Source organism: Aptenodytes patagonicus, chromosome Z (assembly GCF_965638725.1).
Source record: "Aptenodytes patagonicus chromosome Z, bAptPat1.pri.cur, whole genome shotgun sequence".
Lineage (NCBI taxonomy): Eukaryota > Metazoa > Chordata > Aves > Sphenisciformes > Spheniscidae > Aptenodytes > Aptenodytes patagonicus.
The window spans coordinates 36,982,464-36,996,716 of record NC_134982.1 but is presented as its reverse complement, the minus strand read 5'-3'; the positions used below and the strand labels follow the sequence as shown (position 1 = coordinate 36,996,716).

At 37.4% G+C, this 14,253-nt stretch overlaps 1 protein-coding gene across 9 annotated transcripts in view; it reads right to left on the bottom strand.

The window, feature by feature from the left end:
* CCDC171 (coiled-coil domain containing 171) overlaps positions 1–14,253 on the bottom strand; it is a 158,856-nt gene that overhangs the window by 67,484 nt on the left and 77,119 nt on the right. For 8 of the 9 annotated variants that reach the window (XM_076362130.1, XM_076362136.1, XM_076362134.1 and 5 more), the window contains 2 exons: positions 13,739–13,921; positions 11,840–12,025 (listed from right to left, as the gene is read on the bottom strand). In XM_076362130.1, the coding sequence (XP_076218245.1) occupies positions 11,840–12,025; positions 13,739–13,921 (369 nt within the window). Of the gene's footprint in view, positions 1–6,820; positions 7,047–11,839; positions 12,026–13,738; positions 13,922–14,253 lie in introns of those variants that run through there. The other variant, XM_076362139.1, reaches the window with a different exon arrangement.

Genomic DNA, 14,253 nt, shown 5'->3' with positions numbered 1-14,253 from the left:
TGTACTGGTGGTCCCAGTTAAGTTATTTCAGTGCTGCAGGTCATTCTGCAGCAGTTTCTTGGAAGAGGCTGCTGCACAATTCCATCAGACGTTAGCGCATTAGTGTGAGCCATCACATTAAGCAGTTATGGACAATGCCAAGTACGCCAATTTATGCCAGCTAAAGTTTTGATCTTGCTTCAGCAAGAGTTTTTCATTTTCTTTAATTAATGAATTTGATAAATCTTTTTTTAACATGGCACTAACATTGACATGGGCTTCGGCAGATTTATCACTTTATACAGTTTACATTCAAACACTGCGTTCTCCTTCAGAAGAGTTCTGACCAAACCGTACATTTGTATTCAGGTATATTTGTTTCCACAGACAGCCCCAAATGCTGTTTAGTGTATGCATATTTTATTTTAATATTATGCCAACCACATCCTGCTGCATGAAGTATCTGCAGGGGGAAAACATACATACACGATTCTCTTTATCCCTTTTACTCTTTACACCTCAATAAAATAAGAATGAATTAATAAATATGTAATTTCATACTAAAAGGTCTATTCTTTTATACAGGTCACCCCTATCCCTCCTTCATTAAAAACTGGAGAGTCATCTTCTTAGCAGAAAGAACCGATATAGTAAAACAAAATCTAACTAATATAAAAGGCAACTTCTAAATCATTCTGTTGAAAAAGCAAAGATATATTACATCCCAATATTCAGCAAAGAGATCAAAGTGCTATAAAGGTGTATTGATTGGGTGTCTCCCTTCCCTCTGGGTATGCTTTGTGGCACACCAAGTGCCAACCGAGTGCACAAACCTTAAACAAGGAATACATTTTTCTGAGCATGGAACACACAGATCCTGAAGTGGACATGGTAAACACTGACAGCGATAAATCACTGCAACTGTTAAATTGAATTATTATTCACGTATTTCTTGGTATGTTTCCTAAGTATAAGATAAAATGGCACTATGATGGTAGAAAACTTGGAAAATTACCTGCTTCGCTCACCTATAGAAGCAACAGTAATAAATACGCCTTATTATTGAACACATTGGGTGATTCCATACAACCAATTATTTTAGTGAATTATCATTAACTTTTTTTTTTTTAAGAACACTTATTTCTTCATTCTCACAACTGAGAAATTTTCTTGTACGACAGAGAAGTACTATTTATAAATAAAATCTTGGGACTGTTACTTAGAATTGAGAATCTTAAATTCATAATTTTTAAATCACTTAATTACTTATTGTATAGTTCACAGACAAAAAAAAAACCACAACCAACAATTAAGGTGGGTTTACTTTAGCTAGAAAGTTTTAAAAACTTTTTTAAAAGTCCTTCTAACTGAGACAGTAAAAAGATTCATGTAGCAAAAAGAACTTCAGTGGGTTTTTCATAAACACATATTGTAAAAGTCAACACAAAAATTTAGGCAACATAAAAAAAATAATTTCTGTTTTGAGTTTGTTACCCTGCTACAATCTCGAAGAGCTTCCATGCTTTTCACGATAAAAAGAAGATAACATAGCTATAGATTTTGGAAGCTGAAAGCAGTATAAATTTTGAAAAAACTTGCCCTTGAAAATCATCAAATACCTAATGAAAATAGAGTGCTGAATTAAACTCAAAAGCTGAATTACATGAAAGATAGGCATGGCTGCTGTAGCCAAGAAAGGGGACCGAAGTGCAAAGCAATGCATTTCTTGCTTTAGCCTTATGCCAGTTAGATACATACTTAATTATATTCCAATAGGTATTTGAGAATTAATTACGTATGGTTTCACAAGAAGATATAGAGATCTTTACAGAGTTAGCTTCACACAAATAGAAAGGGAGATCATGGGAAAACCTGACTAAGGTGAAAAAATGATGGGGCCTTAGAGATATCCTAGTTAAACAGCAGCAAGAAGCAAATCTATGTATAAAGGACTTCTGTATCAACAACCTGCATAGCAGAAAGTCCTACACATTGATATCTAAACTACTAGGAAAAACAGGGTTTAGAACATTTCTTTAAAAACATCACATGCTGTTTTAAAGATCTATTGATCCCCTCTGCACATCTCAAGGTAACAGAGTTACTTTGTAGTTGACCCAATAATATAACAAAGATCTCCCAGGCACTGGATTTAACAAGAAGCCTTTCTGTATTTTTGAGTGAAAACTGAAACATAGTTGAAGGTCTTGAAATAACAGGGATAAATGGTATGTAAGTACATATGCTTAATAACCACACGCTGTAATTACACAATAATCCCATATTTCTTCCAAATTACATGTCAATAAATCTTTCTCACTGCACTACAAATTCCAAGGTCATGGACAGAGGTGTTTATTAGTATAATTACAATGCAGCAATAAAACCATTAAGCTTTTAGATCCTGATATTGTTCCATTTATTCTCCCCTCCCCCCAAAGGAGGCAAATCGTTTGTACAAATGGAATACCCAGAAAAAAGTGGAAGTTACTTTTAGAAGACTATAAAAGTGCTCCGGTTCATGTAATTACTTTGTTAAAGTTTTCCTTTTTCTTTATTTACTCTTTGACAGAATGTCAGAATTTTTTTTTTTTTTTAATAGCACAGTGCAGCGAACAGACTCAAGACAAAAAGTATTCTTTGAAATAGGCAACGTTACTACACTGTAAAGATGTAAATAAATCATTCTAAATTTCACTGTGTGCCAGTTATTAATATCTTAGACCAAAAAACCCAAGGTCTTAGCCATCTGTTGAGAAGTAACTCGCAGTTCAAATTATTGACTGTTGTTTCCACATTAGTTTCATTATTTCTGGGCACAATTCTACCTGTCTTGGTTACTTGCCTTCCTCTGCAAACTACCAGAAGGGCACTTAAGTGCATGATTAGTAAAATGACTGTTGAAATCAGACTACTGAATCAGACTAGCATGATCAAACTTATTCCTTAATTTTCTACAGAAAGGAAAACTTATTCTTACTTGGAAATTAACTCCTGGTCATAATTAGCTTTCAAAGATTAACTAAAGTGATGTTACGTAATCATGACTTATTCCAGTTTTCTCTCTCAGTGCCTAAATCACACCCAAATTGTTATGACAGTGAGAGCACCTTCCTCAGTTATCTTAAACTCTTTGACACGTTAAAAATAAAGTATGAATTTTTCTAACATAGGGATGTCTTTTCTTATTAGATAAATAATGTTTACACCTGACTAGGTTGAACGTTAGGGAGTGTTTTGATTGTCTAGAGCTTGTTTTGATTGTCTAGAGCTTGTTTTGATTGTCTAGAGCTTAATGATGGTGACGATAAGGTTGAGTGTTTATGGGTAAGAATCAGGGGGAAGGCCAAAAAGGCAGATACCATGGTGGGAGTCTGTTACAGACCACCCAACCAGGATGATGAGGCAGACAAAATATTCTATAAGCAGCTGGGAGAAGTCTCACAATTGCTAGCCCTTGTTCGCGTGGGGGGCTTCAACTTACCAGATGTCTGCTGTAAATACAATACAGCAGAGAGGAAACAGCCTAGGAGGCTCCTGGAGTGTGTGGAAGACAACTTCCTGACACGGCTGGTGAGTGAGCCAACTAGGGAAGGCGCCCTGCTGGACCTGCTGTTTGCGAACAGAGAAGGACTTGTGGGTAATGTGATGGTTGGAGGCCGTCTTGGGCACAGCGATCACAAAATTACAGTTTTCGATTCATGGAGAAGTAAAGAGGGGGATGAGCAGAACTGCTACCTTGGACTTCCAGAGGGCAGGATTTGGCTTGTTTAGGAGACTGGTTGACAGAGTCCCTTGGGAGGCATTCCTGAAGGACAAAGGAGTGCAGGAAGGTTGGACATGCTCCAAGAAGAAAATATTAAAGGTGCAGGAGCAGGCCGTCCCCATGTACCGAAAGATGAGGTGGCGGGAAAGAAGACTGGCCTGGCTGAACAGAGAACTTTGGCTGGAACTCAGGAAAAGAAAAGAGAGTTTATGACCTTTGGAAGAAGGGGCAGGCAACTCAGGAGAACTACAAGGATGTCATGAGATTATGCAGGGAGAAAATTAGAAGGGTCAAAGCCCAGCTAGAACTTAATCTGACTACTGCCATAAAAGACAATAAAAAAATGCTTCTATAAATACATTTACAACAAAAGGAGGGCTAAGGAGAATCTCCATCCTTTATTGGATGCAGGGGGAAACACAGTGACAAAGGATGAGGAAAAGGCTGAGGCACTTAATGCCTTCTTTGCCTCAGTTGTTAATAGTAAGACCAGTTGTTCTCAGGGCACCCAGCCCCCTGAGCTGGAAGACAGGGACGGGGAGCAGAATGATGCCCCCATAATCCAAGGGGAAATGGTTAGTGACCTGCTACACCACTGAGACACACACAAGTCTATGAGGCTGGATGGGATCCCCCCAAGGGTACTGAGGGAGCTGGCAGAAGTGCTCACCAATCCACTTTCAATCATTTATCAGCAGTCCTGGCTAACCAGGGAGGTCCCAGTTGACTGGAGGTTAGCAAACGTGATGCACATCTACAACAAGGGACAAAAGTAGGATCCAGAGAACAACAGACATGTCAGTCTGACCTCGGTGCCGGGGAAGGTTATAAAGCAGATCATCTTGAATGCCATCACACAGCACGTACAGGACAACCAGGTGATCAGGCCCAGTCAGCATGGATTTACGAAAGGCAGGTCCTGCTTGACCAACCTGATCTCCTTCTATGACAAGTTGACCCGCTTAGTGGATGAGGGAAAGGCTGTGGATGTTGTCTATCTAGACTCTAGTAAAGCCTTTGACACCATTTCCCACGGCATTCTCCTGGAGAAACTGGCTGCTCATGACTTGGATGGGAGTACTCTTTGCTGGGTAAAAAACTGGCTGGATGGCTGAGCCCACAGAGTTGTGGTGAATGGAGTTAAATCCAGTTGGCGGCTGGTCACAAGCGGTGTTCCCCAGGGCTCCGTACTGGGGCCAGTTCTGTTTAATATCTTTATCAACGATCTGGATGAGGGGATCGAGTGCTCCCTCAGTAAGTTTGCAGACAACACCAAGTTGGGCAGGAGTGCTGATCTGCCCGAGGGTAGGAAGGCTCTTCACAGGGATCTGGACAGGCTGGACAGATGGGCCAAGGCCAACTGTATATTCCGGGTCCTGCACTTGGGTCACAACAACCCCATGCAACGCTACAGGCTTGGGGAAGAGTGGCTGGAAAGCTGCCTGGCGGAAAAGGACCTGGGGGTGTTGGTTGACAGCCGCCTGAATATGAGCCGGCAGTGTGCCCAGGTGGCCAAGAAGGCCAATGGCATCCTGGCCTGTATCAGAAATCGTGTGGCCAGCAGGAGTAGGGAAGTGATCGTGCCCCTGTACTTGGCACTGGTGAGGCCGCACCTCGAATACTGTGCTCAGTTTTTGGCGCCTCACTATAAGAAAGACATTGGGGTGCTGGAGCATGTCCAAAGAAGAGCAACGAAGCTGGTAAAGGGTCTAGAGGACAAGTCTTATGAGGAGCAGCTGAAGGAACTGGGGTTGTTCAATCTGGAGAAATGGAGAAATGGAGGAGCGACCTTATTGCTCTCTACAACTACCTGAAAGGAGGTTGTAGCGAGGTGGGTGTCGATCTCTTCTCCCAAGGAGGAAGTGATAGGACAAGAGGAAATGGCCTCAAGTTGCCCCAGGGGAGGTTTAGATTTTCTTCACCAAAAGGGTTGTCAAGCCTTGGAACAGGCTGCCCAGGGAAGTGGTCGAGTCACCATCCCTGGAGGTATTTAAAAGATGTGTAGATGCGGTGCTTAGGGACATGGATTAATGGTGGACTTGGCAGTGCTAGGTTAACAGTTGGACTTAATGGTCTTAAAGGTCTTTTCCAACGTAAATGGTTCTATGATTCTATTTTATGATTCTATGAACATAAATGTAATAAATTGACAATTTCTTTCACTCTTCTCTCAATATAAAGTAGAAGCAATTTGGGAGATTACTTCATTATGCTCTTACTATACAAAGATAGTAAAGAATTTGCCTGACAAAAACAGCCTGAATAATATTCTTACTACTAACCAATAAAATATTTTATAGTAGGATAATTTAAAAAATAACAAAAAACGTTCACCTGGTATGAATAAGTGTTCAAATTCCAATGTAAAATCTTAACATTGCTCAAATTACAATGAACTATTACCAACATTCAACTTGCAAAACTGGACAAAAGAGGAACTGCAGAGGAATGAAACAGTAACAAAATGGTAATGCCACTATCCTTTCAAAATAAGAGCTTCAAATTAAATTATGTTTGTGTGACTCATACAGCAAAAATTTAAATTGTGGTATTGAACTTCATGATAATGCAAACACATAACTAGTTCATAACCACAAATTTTAACTTTATTCTTTTTCTTATTCTGCTCATTACTTGCATATTTTCCAGAAAGCCTGACTCAAAAAAGTTAAGGCAGACCTTCAACAACTCGGTTGCTAGTTGCTTGGTTGCTTCATTGATGACTATGGAGGAAATACAATACTTTTCTAAAGGCCATGTACTGACCTCAGTCCCTCCAGACTACTCATGCTGATACTGACGAATGTTCTAGGCACAGAACAAAGGAAATACACAGACCTAACAACCTGGCTGGAAATAAGTTAGTTCAGCGAGGAAACATAGGGATCAATATTCCTAATGAGGTGATCCCTAAAGTGGAAAAAGAACAGGGCAACCCTTGGACCCTGAATCTTAGAGGCTAACCAGAGAAGCAAAGCAAAGACAGCTGTGCACCACAACATAAAGAGCTGCTTTCAAAGTGCTAAACAGAATAGAGTACAATTATTTATCTCCAAGAGAAGATTTAATGCACAAGTTTGTGATTTTAAATAAATAAGATAATAAAGTAGACAGTAAGACAATAAAACAAATGAACTTCATGGACAAACCACAGAAGAGAGAAATTTAAGGAGAAGTTCAAGTTGAGATATCTGAAGTGCAGACTGAAGTAATAGACTTCATCACAGTCATCTTCTCTTTCCTTCTGTGAACGGTAGCTCTCAGGTCCAGTCCGCAACAGGATGCTCTCTATGTGTCTCCCCTATTACGTAAAGATAGCAGCTGCTAGAAGGAAGCCTAGGAAGACTATCCCTTCCCATATACCTAAATTCCGTGTACAACGCATTGCAATCTTTAAACAAGAAAGCACAAAGGACCAGCTCCAGAGCAAGTCCTTAGTTGACCTAACTCTTTGCAGACTATCTATCTATGAAGTTATCAGTAGTAGAAGTTATGTGACAGGGAGGGAGAATGAGCAGGCTTACTTATTTTACAAATAGTGTTAACGCAAACAGAAATACATGACAAAACTGTTTAACCTGTAATTTATTGTAATAAGAAAACATATGACCTCTTTTGACTAAGAATAGGGCAGATGGCAATGCTAATCCATCCTTACCTACTTTATAAATTATTTAGGTGTTCAGAACATACAGAGTATGGAAACTAAAAAACCCCCATTTAATTAATGAATTATGAATTTTAGTTTCTAACCTATTCAGAGGGGAGCTTGCTTCTCTTTAACATGCTAAACTTGATTAATACAAATTCTCTATTAAGTTAGATGCTAATGGTAATCAGCTGTACTGCTTTCTTTAAAGAACAGCCTTTAATTTAACCAGGCAATGCACAGAAATGCCGTTTCTTGACAGAGTGACAAACAAGTTTTTGGGAATCAACAATATTCCTCAGTGCACCCAAATGCTAACAGTCCTTCCAACTTAAGATGTCAGAGAGTTTAAAAAAAAAAAAAATCCAAAACCTATTTCTGTTCTTACAGAACAGTGACAGTAATCTTTGCTGTTCTATTTGAGAAGCAAGAAAATCACTTTGTCTTCTTCATTTAAGTGAGGCCTTTTAACCTTTCTGTAAGTTAGAATACTGCATCATTTGCAGAAATAGACAACTATAAAACTGACTTGCAAAGTGTGTGCAATGGTATTAATAAAAGGAATTGTGTAAATAATTGAAATGATTTTTCAGGGAAAATATATGGCTATAAACGTATGAAGAGAAAAAGCAACAAAAAGCAGCAAATTATGTACCACCTTCACCTGAAATCCACAGCAAGAACACAGAGCCTGCTCAGAGAAAACACCCACTTCTAACAAACCTATAAATCCCAATCTCCATCAGAATCTAATTAATTTGGATGTGTCTGTTTAGCAAAGGATACTACACTTTCTGAACACAGAATATGCATATAATGATTTAAAGTAAATAGCTAGTGAAAAGAAACACTCCAAACCTTCCCATCAAAAAACATTTTTCTGTGAGTATTATCAAAGGACTTGGATGAGATACTTTTCTCACTTATGCTGTCATAAATCAGTGGCAGCTTCACTAAATTCGGTAAACAAACCCAAAATTTAGGGTATCATCTTCTTCTAAAACAGGTATTGAAGACTATTTTGAGGCAGATCAGTAGCATGTTACATGACTTAACATATATTGCACTTGAAATGCACACAGAGTTATTCGTTAACAATTTATAGGACATGCTCCATAAAAACAATATCTTTTTAAGGTTTAATTTATTACAGGTACTAACATACCTAGAAAGAAGTAAATATACATACAGTGCCTGTCAACAGGAAGAAAAAGTATTTTACTAGAAATAAGACACGCTTGTATAAGGAGTGAAAATTATGTCTGCTACAGATGCCTGTTTAGCATTTGTGTAAAAGTCTCTCTTCAAAGACAGGGGAATCAGAGCTACTGATTTACCTCATCTAATAAAAAAAGTGGTGTAAAAGAGTTGCTTAGTTCCAGCTGACCTTGAATGTAATTGGCTACCTTGGATGTCTCTATGGTATATGCCATTAAGAAGATAAAAATATACAGGATTAAAATCTGAACCGATAAAGCTAAGAAATTAAGTATTACTCCTTTAATAAGCCTACTTTGTGAAAGTATGTGAATACCAAAATATCTCCTTACTGATTGCTGTTGAAGTGTGAATAAGTTTAAAAATAAGTTATCAAAAGTAGAAGTATCAAATATTTTATTTTTCCCCTTCTTACCTGTTTAAAAACTATGAATAAAGAATTTAAAGCAAGTTTTTTTACCCCATGACACTCTACTCCATCCGAAATCACTTGTACACCACCACATTCTCCAACTTTTTATACATACTTAGTCTAGACTGATAGATTATTTTGTAGTTTAAGATGAAGATGGAGGCATATTTTTTCTATTATATTTTTTCAGTGCGACAGTTCTTTTTTTCCATACTTCAGTACTATTTAAAATCTTATGCAATTGTAAGAACACCGTTTTACAAGGTCAGGGTTGATTATTACAGAGATGAGATTGTTCCACTGTACTGCAAAACAAGAGCTATAAAAAAAAAAAAACATTTTAAGTCACAAAAAACGATTAGCCAAGAGAAAAAGGTCTGTCAGTTAAAATGCCAGGGCAAAGGCAGAGACTGTTTCTGCCTGTCATGAATAAAGCCATGCATAAAGTGGGATTGTGGTAAACTGGGGGGGGGGGGGGGGGGAGGGGGGGAAGCTTATGAGAGACTTTTTCTTAAATTTTAAAAAAACAAACATGTAGAGCTTAAAACAAAAAGAAGTCCTTTTACCCCTTGGTATCAAGGTAGTTTGTGTTAGACTGCTACTTGAATTTAGGAAGTACTTATTCAGCACAGGTTTGGAACTGTAAAAAACAATGATAAAAATTGAAGGCAAGATGATGATTTAGGAAGTAGACATTATAAAATCATATATGTATGATAAAAAAAAAATCAAGAAACACTAGATCATGAACATGTGTTGCCATGCTACCACAACTGATCTTGTTTCCTTCCTTGATACAGTCACAGATATAGGCCGTTAAAACCACAACGCAATTTTGTGCTAACTATTGTAGTAAACATCATGAAAGAATTAAGAGACATCAATCAACCTTCTGGTATTTAAACAGAAGTTTAGGGACAGTACATGGCAACAAGTCTACAACTTAAATTTGGTTCAAAACTCCTCCATGGAAAGGATCGAGAATTACAGAGTAATACATTTAGAAAACCAAATCGGTGTAACTGTAAGTGGTAAGTTTCAGCTCTAAGGCTTATTTTGTCAACTTTCTTAGCCTCTGTCCTATCACAACAGCTATATTATTACATTGTATTGTATCTTTACAGCTTTCAGCTATAATCAAGCATTTTACACTAAATCAAGTTGTTCTAGTAGCAAAAAACTGCTAGGGGGTTGCAGAATTAGGATGTATTTTAGGATCACTGCTGTCTCAAAAAATTTGTATCTAGCCTTTAATAAAAAACAGAAGCTGTGGAATCTAATTCAGTATCAAATAATCTGTGTAACAGATTTGTTTAAAACTCTATCCTATATTTTAAATGCCTACAACTGACATTTTGTTTCATTTCCACTGAACAAATGTAAAGGTATGTTTTACATATAAAGTAAAACATGGTGAAATACCATGCATTAATGTATAAAGAGTAGACCCTAATGAAGATTTCAAATAACAGCTGTCTTCTATTGCTTCCCTTCTTTATGATCCTAATATCCATTTAAAAATCTTGCATCAAATATTTCCCAAAGAAATCAAACACAAGCCTAATGGCTTATATATACTGCAGTTACATCTGAAACAAAAAAGCACAGTATTAACAAGCAACCTGACTTAAACATTAGACTAGTTTATTCTCACATTGAAATGACACACCTGAAGTTAGGGGACCGGGAGGGAGAAAAAAAACATAAAACACAACAAGTAAATTGGAAATGTCATTGCCTTTCACGCTTAGTGAGGTAAGGTATTTTTAGTAAATAATACTGCTAATGAAATCCCTCCTTAATAAATTTAACAACATCCTTTAGCTTCCTCTACTGTACATCACTTCAAACTTCAACTCTGCCGCAAGTCATCCTCCTTGACATCCATTTTCACTGTTATATTTACAACAATGGTTTCTGACATTTCTACTAGTTTTGTAGCTTGCATCTTTTTGGTTCTCCTCCCGCCTCTTGACATTTCTTATCACTTCCTCCCTAAATCTTCCTCAGAATGACAAGTGCTTCTATTTTTTAAAATACCAGTGAAGCAGTCTCTTTTGCTCAACTATCAATTCGCAGAAGAATACTGGGAGGTAGAAAGACAGTAGTAGGGCTGAAGAGCAGACAGAAGCAGCAAAGCTTCCTTTAAATAAAAAATAAATAAAAGCTGCAGAGTTCAGGTCACCACACGTTACTGGCCTGCCATCACAAGGTTTCTTCTTTTCCCGTGTTAGATATCCACCTAGTTTCAAACCTCTTATTCTCTCTCTGATCCTTGATTTGCTTTCAGAGATTCTGATAACATCTTTTCCCCCATTGCTAGTTTTATGTCTGGGAAAATTCTAAATCCTGATGAAAAAGGATCTTTCTCTACTCTCACCTAGCATGTTCCAAACTGATAAATGCATTCTCTACCCTAAGACTATATTCAGGAAACAGCTAATCCAGGTTTTAAAATATTCTTACGATCTCTATCAAAAATCAAAGTATTCCTGTATTCTTCCTTTGTTTTTCCTATAGTCTGCAAACACCTCACGATAGCAAGAACTGCTGTCTCTTGTGCACCATGTAAAATCCAGACACTTCACAGATTACAGATACTGGTGTACACCACGTAGTGCCAAAAGCAGAAAAAGGAATTTTTATCTTGAAGTTTCATTTTGAAAGTGTTTTCTGAGTACCCTAAAATTCCAATGGACTGAGTAGTATGTGTGCATCTACTCCTATAATTTTATTTGCACAAGAACTGCAAGATTTGGCTTATTCACCAAAAAGTAAATTTCTAGTGCCTATTTCAGAAGGATAATCATCTTACCTCCACAGTTTCACTTAAGACTTGGTTTTTATCTGCTTCTTCACTGGAGTGCAATTCTAGTTTATTATTTAACTCCTGTAGCTGTTGCGCCTGTTCATTCAAAAGCACTTGTGCCTGATGCTCCCGATGTAATGCATTATTCAATTCTTCACATGCACTTTCAAACCTCTCATGGGTGATCAATTTCTGATAAGGGAAATAAATTGTGTTTGATTGTGTAACTGTATTCACTTGTTTACATGCTTGACTTTCAGAGTTCCACTTGCAAACATATCAAATTCTAAAACAAAAGCATGCTAAAGATGAATATTTAGGTTTTTTAACATGAAGACAGGTTACCAAACAAAAAAACAGCAGACAACTTTATTCACTGTATTTTTTCAAAAAAGCATTCAGGGTACTGTAAACAGTATGCATTCATTATTCTATTCAAATCAGCACCTCAGGTTGTAAAGAATCAATATTTAGAAGGAAATATGCAGATAAATGTCCCACATTTCAGTACATATCTTATTAACTCTTGTAAATGTCTTCCTGGACTCTTTCTCCCCTCCCCAAAATGTTCCAGAAAAAAGAAATACTTCAACGAAAATCATCATCTACATTTGAACAACAATCTAAAATGTGACAATTTCATCTAACTGCCCCAGAACTGTAAGGGAATAAAACCCATTAAGAACAGAACTGAAGATGATTAGATATAACCTTGTCCATTTGAGTAAAAAAAAAAAAAAAAAAAAAAAAAAAAAAAATCCATTTTACCACCTAGGAACGGGAAGGAGAGTGGAAGTGAAATCCATCTATTAAATATTCTCTGCTTGGAAGTGCTTTGATTGGGACACACTGAGGCCTCAGGATCAACATTGGGCACAGCTACAGAAAATGCTGCTCGTTCTGGGATACAACTATTTCAGTTGTACTGTGCACCTGTAAAGCCCCTATAAGAATCCTTATCCATTCACTTTCTCAGACAGCTCAAATGTGAGCTCAATTCTGAATGCAACCTATAGAAAATAAGCAAAGGAGGCAAGGCACCCAGTGACTTTCCAGCATGCTAAAGCAAGACAAGTTTCTTCCCTTCCAATAAGGACTGAAGGCACAGTTCCACAAGTATGACAAGGAACACACCGACAACCCACAAAATGGCATCAATCCCTCAAACACCATGCCCATTACTCGCTATACTGTGGCTTCAAGTGGTTAAGGAACCTTTTTGTTGACTCTTCTCATTCCTGCCAGACACTGCTATTTACAGGTTAGGGAACCCATAGTGTTTAAGTAAATCGATCGGCGACAGCAAAGGGTCAGAGGAATTTGGTGCATGTGTTCTACTGAGAATGTAGAAGAGGGCTTTTTTTTCTTCCTTCTATAAACTTACTCCTTCAAGGAAACAGCCACACCAAAATTTGCAGTGACTAGCTCAGGATATAACCCATACTCAAAGATACAGTAAAATGTCTATCATGATATTCAGCAATATCCATGCAAAGTTTAAAACATCACATTATGCTTTATGAACTTCTCAGGAACACACTTATTGGATACCCTCATTCCAGCTGACTTTACTCCGTTGAAGTGAAATCTATAAATCCTTTTAGGATATATAAATCACACCAACATTTTCAACATACGGAAGAAAACCTGGGTTGCTGAAGACCAAATGTGTAATTTACACAGAATACCTCATTCTACAAAGCAAAGAGAAACTCCTGTGGAAAAGAGATACTTCTAAATACATCTGACTTACAGTTTAGTGACATTTACAAGGCAAGTTTTTTCTGGAAAATTCTGTTAATAGTAGATTGATTTTATACTTGTTTTTCAAAAGAACACAAATCAAAAAATGTGTAAAAAGGAGGATCTCTTGTAAGTGGTCTCCTCTAAATCAAATATACTTACAGATTGCTTAAACATATTTAATTGCTCTTGCAGGCTCTGGGCTTTGTCAGCTTCTTTTTTTATCTCACTGAAATTCCATTTGAATTCTGCAAGTTTTAGGCGCAGTGAGCGGCGTTCCACCTCTGCTGTATGAAGTCTTTGTGTGAATTCAAATATTTGCTTCTGCAAGGATGCTATGCTTTTCTGTTAGTAAACAGAAAAAAATTAATGTGTTATAAAATGTGCTATTTTAGCAATAAAATTAATCACATTTAATACCCAAGCAAATTAGACAAAGTTGTCATTTTGTCCTCCATCTCTAAAATACATGAGTGCAAAAATGTAAACCTGTTTCACCTACTGTTGAGGGTTACTGAAAATTCTGTTTTCAAGGAACTACCTGTTTTCACGTAAGGCCCACAACAGGAGACAGATTACGTGAGAAAGAGTTTATCCTTTCATTTTGGTTAAAGGGAAGAAGGTTATCTTTTCTGAAAGATGAACAGTAAGCAGGAGAAAAAAAGAAAAAAAAAAAC